Source organism: Etheostoma spectabile, chromosome 6, assembly GCF_008692095.1.
Source record: "Etheostoma spectabile isolate EspeVRDwgs_2016 chromosome 6, UIUC_Espe_1.0, whole genome shotgun sequence".
NCBI classification, from domain to species: domain Eukaryota; kingdom Metazoa; phylum Chordata; class Actinopteri; order Perciformes; family Percidae; genus Etheostoma; species Etheostoma spectabile.
In genome coordinates this window covers 1,912,669-1,924,276 of record NC_045738.1, presented here as the reverse complement: position 1 = coordinate 1,924,276, position 11,608 = coordinate 1,912,669, and the positions used below count along the sequence as shown (strand labels likewise).

The 11,608-nt window shown below is 40.4% G+C and overlaps 2 protein-coding genes across 5 annotated transcripts in view; one reads left to right on the top strand and one right to left on the bottom strand.

The window, feature by feature from the left end:
- The window catches only part of LOC116690659 (ankyrin repeat and IBR domain-containing protein 1), a 37,012-nt gene extending 28,706 nt beyond the window's left edge, over window positions 1-8,306 (top strand). For 2 of the 4 annotated variants that reach the window (XM_032517752.1, XM_032517753.1), the window contains 3 exons: window positions 3,162-3,273; window positions 4,115-4,155; window positions 5,133-8,306. In XM_032517752.1, the coding sequence (XP_032373643.1) occupies window positions 3,162-3,273; window positions 4,115-4,155; window positions 5,133-6,038 (1,059 nt within the window). In that variant the 3' untranslated portion in view covers window positions 6,039-8,306. The remainder of the gene's footprint in view (window positions 1-3,161; window positions 3,274-4,114; window positions 4,156-5,132) is intronic. The other 2 variants (XM_032517750.1, XM_032517751.1) reach the window with 1 other exon arrangement.
- The window catches only part of zgc:110410 (protein lifeguard 1), an 8,410-nt gene continuing 4,717 nt past the window's right edge, over window positions 7,916-11,608 (bottom strand). Inside the window, exons 9-11 of the mRNA XM_032517754.1 lie at window positions 10,172-10,261; window positions 9,495-9,542; window positions 7,916-8,903 (exon numbers count right to left, since the gene is read on the bottom strand). Coding sequence (XP_032373645.1) covers window positions 8,751-8,903; window positions 9,495-9,542; window positions 10,172-10,261 — 291 coding nt within the window. The 3' untranslated portion in view covers window positions 7,916-8,750. The remainder of the gene's footprint in view (window positions 8,904-9,494; window positions 9,543-10,171; window positions 10,262-11,608) is intronic.

Below are 11,608 nucleotides of genomic sequence, written 5' to 3'. Positions count from 1 at the left end.
TATATATATATATATATATATAGAGCATACAAGCTAACTGAAGCACGTGTGCATAACTAAGTATTCAAGCCACAATGAAAGATTTAATTAAGCTAGGCTGGACACTACAAAGATGTGACTTATCTTTAGAAAACAAACCAATTATCAATGGGAGATGCTTATCTCACCTCCACCCCCTTTTCTTGTTATTTAAATAACAGAGTTGTCAACAGATTATTTTTGGCATGTGTATCTATGAGGAAGTTCACAGTAAATGTTGCTATCAGAGGCTGAACACCAAGCCACTCTAAAAGAAAAATAAATACAAAAATAAGCGTTTTTATTTTTATCCACCTAATTGAGGGCCTTTGTCTCTTAGCTGCAATTGTTAATGGGAACACTATAGTAATAATCAAAGCCTGATGACTGCCTCACAGGCACAGCTACAGATGGCCCGCTCCATGGTTCTTACAATGCCTGCAGATCCCTTCATAGTGGGCTATTTTTGGAGCGGTGGAAACATGAAAGACAGTGTTTGGCTGAAAGACTTTGATTATATGAATGTGACTCAGTGAATTTTGTAAATGTATGAGATGAGTGAATGGAGAATGCAGTTGATTATTTCCTGAGGTATTGATATGCAGATGTGCAAGTTTAGTATATTTAACTTTTTTATGTTGGTCTACAACCAAAGGATAGAGTAGACATGCGTTTATTGCTAGCTTACAAATTCTTCTGTAGGTTTTGAAGTTGACCACTACGAGCCCCATCTGATTGAAGCAGAACCCCGAATCTTTGATTCCTACTTTACAGAATTTTTTTGTCTCCAAAAAAACTCTAGAATGGTTTGAAGTGAAACTAAGAAGACCGATGCCATGTCTACACTGTGTTTTCAGACTGGAGACTATACACTCACCGGCCACTTTATTAGGTACCCCATGCTAGTAACGGGTTGGACCCCCTTTTTTTGGCCTTCAGAACTCGCTCAATTCTTCGTGGGCATAGATTCAACCAGGTGCTGAAGTATTCCTCAGGGGTTTGGTCCATATTGACATATGGCACACACAGTTGCCGCAGATTTGTCGGCTGCACATCCATGATGCGAATCTCCCGTTCCACCACATCCCAAAGGCTCTATTGGATTGAGATCTGGTGACTGTGGAGACCATTTGATACAGCGAACTCATTGTCATGTTCAAGAAACCATCTGTGATGATTCCAGCTTTATGATATGGCGCATTATCCTGCTGAAAGTAGCCATCAGAAGTTGGGTACATTATGGTCATAAGGGATGGACATGGTCAGCAACAATACTCAGGTAGGCTGTGCGTTGCAACGATGCTCATTGGTACCAAGGGGCCCAAAGGTGCCAAGAAAATATTCCCCACACCATGACACCCACCCCACCAGCCTGGACCTTTGATACAAGGCAGGATGATCATGCTTTCATGTTGTAGACCCAAATTCTGACCCTACCATCCGACTGTCGCGGCAGAAATCGACTCATCGACCAGGCAACGTTTTTTCCAATCTTCTATGTCCATTCGATAGCTTGTGCAAAGGTAGTCTCAGTTTCCTGTTCTTACTGAAAGGAGTGGCACCCGATGTGGTCTTCTGCTGCTGTAGCCCATCTGCCTCAAAGTTCGACGTACTGTGCGTTCAGAGTGCTCTTCTGCCCACCTTGGTTGTAACGGTGGTTATTTGAGTCACTGTTGCCCTTCTATCAGCTCGACCCAGTCGGCCATTCTCCTCTGACCTCTGGCATCAACAAGGCATTTCCGCCCACAGAACTGCCGCTCACTGATGTTTTTTTTTTCTGGACCATTCTCTGTAAACCCTAGAGATGGTTGTGCGTGAAATCCCAGTAGATTAGCAGTTTCTGAAATACTCAGACCAGCCCTTCTGGCACAACAATCATGCCACGTTCAAAGTCACTCAAATCACCTTTCTTCCCCATACTGATGCTCGGTTTGAACTGCAGGAGATTCTCTTGACCATGTCCCATGCCTAAATGCACTGAGTTGCCGCCATGTGATTGGCTGCTTAGAAATTAAGTGTTCCGAGCAGTTGGACAGGTGTACCTAATAAAGTGGCCGGTGAGTGTATATGTAGGATATGCCCAAACTATGTATATACTTCCTGTAAAACTTGTTTTATTGAATATCTTTTTATGTCTTAATTAGGCTGCCTTATATCATTCATCTTCTCACAACATCAAATAATTGAATCTCAGTCTCTTGATACATATTAGTTATCAGCATTGTTAATTTAACACAAGCAATCATCACACGCACATAGATATCCTATCATTAGAAAGGCAGCCATATGCACACACGCACACACACACCTTGACACCATAGGGCTTTTTTGTAATTTCATTTAGACACGCTGTGTAAAACACAGTCTGTGTTAATTGATTCTACATAAACTCCCCTGAGTGATAACGTGCCAGACATTTAGATTAGATTTGAGTTTTGTTTGTCATAATAGTGACAGATATGCTACTGTAAAAGTACAAAATATGTACTTTGAATTCTTTCTGATTAGTGTTTTTAAAACGAAAAGAATTTGGTCCAAAGGATACTAGAGCGTCGGAATTAAGACAGAAAACTCTTAGATGACTAACGTTTGGATGCCAGTTGAGTAGAGTTTGTGTTTTTTTTTAAAAACCTGCCAGTAAATGAATATTTGATTTACTTTTTAATAATAATTTCACATTTGATGAGGTATTCTGGTTGCTTTTGGGATTAGTCGGGCATACACACGGGTAGTAGTGTTAACGTCTGAACCTCAATCCTCATGCTTAATTTCCAATTCCCTTCCAGTGAGTGAGTGAGCGATCCGGTCTAGACAGGAGCGAATGATTGAAGGCTTGGTTCGGAGATGAAAGGGTTTGAAAGAGCTCTCAGTGCTGATCTTCCCTGGAACAGAACACCCAGACCACACCAGTAGCAAACTGCTTCACTACTTGAATCAAAGTCACCAATTTACAAATTCGCCTTTAACAAAAAACACACAGATAGGCATCAAGGAAAAAGCACTGTAGCACAGGCCAGAAAGCAGTATGTTGATGAGGACTGTTAAAGACATTATGGCTGGTTAAACTGCAGGATTAGAGCATTTGTTGAAATTAAGCAATAGAAAGAAATGTTTTATGCTTTTTTTTCATTTTGTCGTTTAAGGAGTATGCCGAGTTCCAGTACAGACGGAGACATAGGCAGCGAAGGAGAGGCGACATGTCCAGTCTCCGTAGCAACACACCTGACCCTGATGACTCCAGCGACAGCATTTTTGGTACTGCAGTGAACATACAAGACACTCCCTTACGGGTTCCAGGTTTTTTTCTAGTGTTTCTCATGTATGGACCGTCATTTGTTGGGTAATTTGTCACAGTTTGTTATTTGCAAAGATAAAATTCTTCTACATTTCTATATTCTATAACACGTGGATTATGTGAGATTACAATTCCTTGTTGTGATTGGCATGTTTTTACATATAGGTACATGAAGGCATTGTTGCCTTTTTTTGTGACAGTACAGATTTGTTAATGAGGAGAGAGAGGAAAGATGCCACGGACATGGGTGAAATACAGTACAAAAAAAAAACTATGTTAATGCAATGCATACTAGTGCAATCGTCAAGTTTGCTAGTCTATGATTAAATAAAACATATGCATTAAATAAAACTACATTGATCCAGTCACCTTCCCTCAGTTTTTGATACTGATTTGCACATTACAGAACCCAAGTGGCCCAAACTTTGGAAAATCACAACTGCTCAAGTTCAATAAGCCAATATTTCTAATCCATCAGTCTTGTCCATAACAGTGCTGCTTAGTTTTTAGCTGTGTGGAATTAAAGAGGGACGGAGTTTGCGGTTTTGAAGCCAGCTAAACGATTCTGTTGAGCCAAGAAGGATTAATTGATTTCAGATGAAGATACGGAATTAATGAATTTCCCGGGGAAATTGAAGGCACATACTCTGTCAGGTTGCCATTACTTGATATTTCCGCAGTGTTCACTAAAATAAAGATGATTTCCCCAAAAGTGTTTATTAGCAATTGGTTAAATTGGTGCTGCTGTAAACATTCAGTTTAATGACTGTGGATGTTTTGTCCATTTCTTTTTCTGCAAAGACGGACATGATGTCGGAGGTGGACATAGACATCATCTGATGGTGAGTTGCCATTTTTATCTCAGTTCAAGGCTTTTAGCCTTTACAATTAGTTAGATAATGTCAAGAGTGTACAGCATTAATCTAGCTAATAATAATGCCAACTTTGCTTGACCAGTTTTTTCCTTTCTCTGAAGGCAATCATAAAAAATATTGTTAAGACTAATGCATTTCTTCCATCATTTTGTACACTGTTAAATTATACTAAAGGTAGAAGATTGAATCCACAGTCAAAATCCAGGGGAAATAGGGCCTAAGAATCTAGTTGACAGTTTGAGTATAAAACAAATTCAAATGAATACGGAGAATGGTCTCGCCTTTGGTGTCAGTAATGTCTTGTGTTTTCTGTCTGGTAAAATAAACAATTAAATAAATGTGCATAATACACAAAATAAGTAAAACTCCTACGTTTTAGATGTTAAGACTGCCAAAAACTACTGAGTGTCATGTTCCATCCTCTTATCACAATGAACATGGGCACACATGTTTAAGTCAAGCCTACACGCTCTGTCCTGATGCCAATAACACTAAAGCACCAAATCCACAGCCAAAAATAATCCCCTACAAATAAATATTACTCTGGATTGCTAAAAGCTACAGTTCCTAGCTGCTTTGGAAAATGGGCTTAAACTAAATCAATGTTATTTCATTTGTTCACAACAAAAACGCACACTATCACCAACCTTATCTTTTACCATTGTGTGAAGAGAAAAACCTCAAAGAAAAATGCAGCAAACATCAACACAGCAGACATAAAAGGAAAAGAAAAAAAACTGCCATTGCCTGCTATTATTTTCCTTGTCTGTAGATAGCGCACAGCATGTCTCCATCTGCAGTTCTAACCTGCCGCTGCTTTTACTTTCCTTGCCAATAGGTGGCGCTTGCATTGCAGGTGGAAAACTGCTGTAGCTCTGTGAGTGGATGATATTGGTTTGGCTTTCATCACAGACACTGTATTCTGACACTGTATTTTCTTGCAGGCTCTAGGTTCTTTGGATGACGATGACCCTAACATTCTACTGGCCATTCAGCTGTCACTCCAGGACTCGGCGATGGCAGGGTTTGCCTCCAACCACGACACCCTTGCTAACGAAGCGTCACTCTGCGCTATCGGCACCTCCCTGCCTTCTAAGCTTGAACAGAGTGCTCCAGGTGTAGAGGTTCTTCCCAGAGCTTCTCTCAGCAGCTCAGAACTGCTAGAGCTGGGAGATAACATGGCTAGACTTGGCAACATCAGCAGCCAGTACTCTGCTGCCTCTGCACAGCGCTCCGACAGTCACCACCGGGCCTACGGCGCTTCTGTGCCGATACCAGTGGCTCCAGGTGGCAGCAACTCATCGACGGGCCTCTTCTCCTCTTCCAGTGACACGTTAGACTCGACCACATGCGGCAGCCACGACCCGTCCTCGTCCTCTGCATTAGTAGCAAACGCTAACCTGCTGGGCAACATCATGGCATGGTTCCACGACATGAATCCTCAAGGTATCACCCTTGTCCCCTCAACCTCCTCTGACACTGACTCAAACCTTGGCACACTCCATGCAGGTGGAGGAGGGGGCCTTCAGGATGGTGAGAAAGGCAAGGGCGTCCTGCCTGAAAACAGGAAACCTCAGGAAGAGATGTCAGATGTGGGTGTCTGCTCTGAGAAACAGAGCGACATGGAGGAGAAGGAGTGCGCTGCTGCTCAGAGGCCGACCCAGTTAGATCTAGTGGGCACGGTCACCATGCCGCTACCTTACATGGCCACCCTTGAAGCAAGTGGAGACAATGGGGAACGGCGAGGCTCAAAAGTCTGCCATGTCGACACTCCGCAGTGTGAATCTGCATCCGACCAGCTGGCCAGCACCAGCTCCTCTGAGTGGGAGGACCAAGTGCACTTGGTATGAACTGATTGGCTGAGATAGGAAGGAGCTTTTTTTTTTTTTTGGAAAGGCCAAAAACCACTGAAGATTGCAAATTCAATAGATGTGAGGAAACGTGTGTAGTAGTTATTCAGGTGCAACGTATACAGAATAAAGAATGTGTCTGTTCGTACTGGGTTGGAAAGTGGGGGAAGACGTATTTAGACTCTTAGGTTAGTCTAGCATTGCATTCAGATCGGTTTTCATGCGTTAACTGTGTTGTCAGCCAACCAGCCCTCCTGTAAAGAAAGCACTAACTGAAGGAGAGATTACATTTGATAACAATTTTTTAAGGATATATTTTCTAAAATTAGTATGTACTGAAATATGAAGTCCATTTAAGACAAGATATAGAGACGTTGGCATAGTGCTGGTATTATTATTACTTTCCACTGGAGTAAAAACCTACTGTATGTGTCTGAGGGAGGTTTTTCAACTGTGCATATGAGCAGATTAATACTTTGTTCCAATATTTAATCTGTGGGATACAGGCTGGGAGATAGTTGTCACTCCTGTCCAAAGCTGCGAACATTATAGGTGCCAAACACTGACTAGCAAAAGCACAGTTTGCAGTCACCAAGTGGATTCTTTGATGCAAATTGTGCCTGCTTATTACAATCTCAACGTCTCAGATAAACTAAAATGTGAATGTCGCCAGCCATATTTTTGATTGCGGCTGTGCGATTATTTAAAATCCCACAATCGTAAAGCTGTAGTGTGCTGTGTAAATCTGTAGTTTTAAGTCCATAATGGTTGTGTACTTTAATATGTGAAACGTTGACACAACAATTTAGATTAATTATCCAAAAGTTGATTTCCTCGAAAACTTTTCTAATTTAATGCGCCAATGGTTATTCATCTCAAAGCCTCAATCCTAACATACTTTCAATGATCTTCAAAAACAACAAACACTGACGGGCCCAGAGGGGCCGCTCAGTGTCATTCAGTTCAGTTTATTCTAAATTCCATTGTAGCTCGCTTAAATTAATGTTTGAGTACTGGAGCTGGATGTGGAGCGTGACAGAATAAGTAGACAGTGAGTAGTCTTGTTTATGTGCTGCAGGAAAGGCCAGTGAGCGAGATAATCAGGCAATCTCATCCAGACTTTGGTGAATTAGTTAATCATGCCCTAGTCACTGTAATTAATCTCTGGGTCCTATTTAAGTGTAATAAGCAAAGCCTTCATAGAGCTCCACAGATGTCCAGGGCTGCAGGGTAATGCATGGAGAATTCATGAATGTGTATTTCATTTCAAACACGTCTTTGAAACGGTTCTCTAGTCTACGCAGTTAGAGATACAGTGCCTTTATGTCAATCACCGTTCTTTTATTCCTTTTCACACATTTTTCTGAGTGCTAATTACACAATATATACAGTGTAAACAAAACAAACACCTGTTACCTTAAAGTTATTTCTCTCGCATAAAGTTTATAGTGTGCAAACATGAGGTCTTGATTCTTCTCATCTTAATATTTGTAGCATGAGGCTTTTTTTGGTCTAGTAGTATAATGTAAACAGATAACACAGATTTTATATGATTTGGTATAATGGGTTAATGTCATACTATCAAATCTTGTCCCCAAATGATTAAACAAAGATGTTTTTTCTGTGATTTAGAAACTAAAATCACTGTATTGACTTGGAATGAGCTGACTTACTGTATGTTTATCATGTATCTTACCTAAAGACACTAAAATGGAGGAAAGTTGCAATATAAAGTAGGTATATATTTAAAATCAATTGAATTCATTGACAAAAATGAATTGTGAATAACCAATATGACACATTGATCAGCAGTGTTTTATCTTTAAGACTTAATTGTGTTTTTGTACAAACTAAAGTCTGACTGAAAAAATTGCTTCCCCCCTGTATAGAGCCACATTAAATCTAAACATAGTGTCTTGAAGTTGTGAAACTGAGTGCCATATGGTTAGCGGAGCTAACTTTGTTGGATTTGGTTAATGGAAGTGGGTTTAACAGAAGAGATCACACTTTTTGGTTAACAGTATGCCGTGCATGGAATGGGTACAAGTCTAAATGGAATTTGTACTATCTTTGTATTTCACCTCTAATGATCAAGTGATTTATTTTAAAATGGCATATAACATTTTGTAACTCACTGAGATTTTCTATTGTAAAGCAACTAATCCTTGAAATGCTATTTGCACTTTCATAGTCTATACTTGATACATTCCCTCTTTATATGAAAAATGTTTGATGTGTGATGCCAATAAACTACGTGTTGAGTTTTAATTTGTGTTTATTTTTTATTTTTCTCAATGAATTAGTCATTGAGATAGAGTGTCTACATTCTGAGAGAACATTAGATTTTTATCACTTTCTGTTTGCCTTAAAGTTTTAGTTTCTTCCTACAGAAGACTGATAATAAAAAGTGGCATAATCATAGAAACAACTATTAAGCTCATTAAAATGGACGTTCTAGGTAGAAATGCATGCTGGTGCAGTTTAAAAGTCCCAAATGTAGCACACAGCACATCGCCGTGAGTAACAACATAAACCCTGACACATGACTATAAATCAAACCTGTACAGACCCCTGCCTAATTAAATATGACAGCAGATGTCTGGAGGACTAACAGAGGGCTGTGAATCTTCATTCCATGTGAACCTAAAAACATGATGTGCTTGACGAGAGTTTCGGTGTTTCTTTAGGGAGGCCTGTCAACAAGGTTCAGTGTTAGCGGCATAGGCCAATGAGCTGCAGCAACAGGAGGAACAGGGTGACAATGTCCAAATAGAGGTTGAGAGCAGCAAACACATACTCCTCGGGAGAGACTTCATACTTCCTGTGTTTCCCACCCAGGATAAGCTGGGTATCAAACACCAAATACTGCAGAAAGACAGAGAGATGAGAGTTGTTTCAACACAACCAACACTGACATGTAAGGACAGTGTGCTTGTGTGATGAAAGAGAAAGAGAGCCAGTTACAGGAATCGGTCTGAAAGAACACACTGGCATTATGTCTAATCTTTAAGAGAGGGGACTGCACAGATAAACAGGCCATGTAAATAATCCTGGAGGCTTGAAGGTAAGTTGTGACTTGCTGCTGACAGCATGTTAAGCTCTGTGTGCAATAGCAGTTTGTTCCACCTGCTGACGGGACAGGTCACAACATTTGCTGTTAATGCCAAAGGCATGCAGAGAGGTGGCTGTGAGAATGTAGACTGCTGCTGTTAAACAGTGCATAATTGAAATTAAAGGGCACGAGGACATCAAAGTCTCTCTCTTTACACTAACTACTGCAACAGACATTGGAGGCGGGCTGGGATCAAATCTTACATTGCATACTCTAACTTGACATTAAGCCTATTTTGATGATGGTTTCTTTTATTTTAAAGGTCATTTTCAGTTTTCTGTTTTTCAATTCAACCTGTGTTACAGAAAAACCACGTTCTGTCAATAAAGTTTAAATGTACTTACTAAAGAAAACAGCAAGGTTCCCAGGCAGGCGTACAAGATGTAAAGATACTGTTCAAAGAATCAGAGACACAGAATCAGCAGAGGCATTCAGCAACATTATTGACTTTATACTGATATGTGATTGTTTCTTCCACATTAGGCGGTAATATAAAACAAAAAAACATTTCCATTTCAGCATTTAAAATGAAATGTTAATTTTCTATCTAAATGATACAGTGTGCTTGCAGACCACACAAGAATTCATCCTTTAAGTAGCTGTAAAAGTGAGCATACTTTTATCCCTTTTTCCATTCTAGTTATTCCGTACAGTAAATATTATGGTGAAGGTTTGATAATGGGTGCAAACACTATGCTTAAGAAAGCAGTGTTTATTTTATGTTCTAAATCTATGGAATGCTTATTTCTGACGCTTTCTGCTTAGGGCTAAAACACTAACAGCCGTCACAGTAAACAGCAGGGTTCATTTAAATGCATCAGTCTGAGATCAGTGGAGCCCCTGAGAGGTTTGAGAGTGCATGCTCTCTTCTTTATAGTCTGCTCAGCACACAGGTCAGTGCCAGAACATCCTGGGGATAAAAGCTATGAGGCTGTACGTACTGTCTGCTTCTGACTGCACACACGACCGGAATTCATTTCAAACCTGTCCTTACTGCAAACACAGCGGCTTCTTGATCTACCTGCGATCGGAGGATTCCACACAGCAATGCAAATGAAAAGAGGGTCCAGGCAAACACCCACAGGCTCCCATTTAATCTGGTGAAGTCCCACTGGTGCCAGAAAGGGGAGAGGAAAGAGAGAGAGAGAGAGAGAGATAATGAATGTGACAAGCCTCTCGAACAGAAAACAGTAGACGGAACATCTCTCATTTACTCTCATCATTGCTGTAAAAGCAAGGGCGCTCAAGGCCGTCTGCATTGCAGCCGCGCTGTGAGGCACCGCAGATGACTAAATGATGAAGACATATTGCAGTTCAACACAAAAGAAAATTCGGACTTATTCTGGATGCAGTGATCCTGGATAATTAATCAGCAAGCTGCAACGCCGGCATAGAGCAGGGGAGGGGAGGTGGCCTTTTGGCCTGCATGGCCTTTTCAAACAGACAGAAAAAATAAGATGTCAGATGGCACAACAGGAGAATCACTAACACTGATAACCTGAAGAGCTACTGGTTAAACGTGCAAGGCAGTCTGTATGACATTTATATCACAATGACAGAGACAAAAAAAAAGCTTTGGCACAGCGTTAACTGCAGAACAAGAGGTGCTGGAATCTGCAAGATAAACGTGAAGTCATAAAAAATATAAACCAAAAGTGTTTACGGTGGTGACCGCTCACTCAGCCCATAAAACAAACTTTTTTATGGACTAAGGGTGCGGCCACCTTTTCTATTTATATCTGTTTTCCTCTCTATATGCAGGCAATTTAGACCTTCTTTCTACAGATTACAAATGAGCAGAGAGCATTTAAGAACACATGTATTCTCAGCATAATCCTTAGACACCTGCTAGCTTGATTGATCCAATCTGAGCAGAAGAAATAAATCTCTGCAGCTCCTTCAGATGGAATAAGTGGCAAAATGTGTGAAATGCCAAATTGCATTTAGAGGCAATTAAGAGGGACTCTAAATGCAATTTGAATTTGGCCTACATCTAATTCACTTGTAATGTTTTGACCTACTGCCTGTATGACTACTTCTGTTCTGAATATGAGCCAATTGCTAACTCTTGTAACGCAACTTTTAAATGTCCCTTCTGGAAGCATAAAGGGAGCTATTTTATATAAACCAAGTGGCATCATTGTACAATAATTGTGACAAGTTTTTACATATTTACAATTAACTTAAATGATGGAGAAAATAGGTCAGGGTCCAATTTGATATTTCAGAGTTGTTTAATCATTACTGTCATTTTTTAGATTAGATTTTTGCTGAGAAATCAGGAATGCATGTGTTTACCTTTTCAATATTAAAATATATTTGTCTGGAGGAGCATCCTGTCTACCGGTGCGTCCCTGTAACGGCCCTTTGAAAGATTAATCTCAGAGCGTGTGTACTTTATTACACAGTTCATGGAGAAAGGAGACAGACAAAAAAAGGAAGGGGGGGGGGGGGGGGG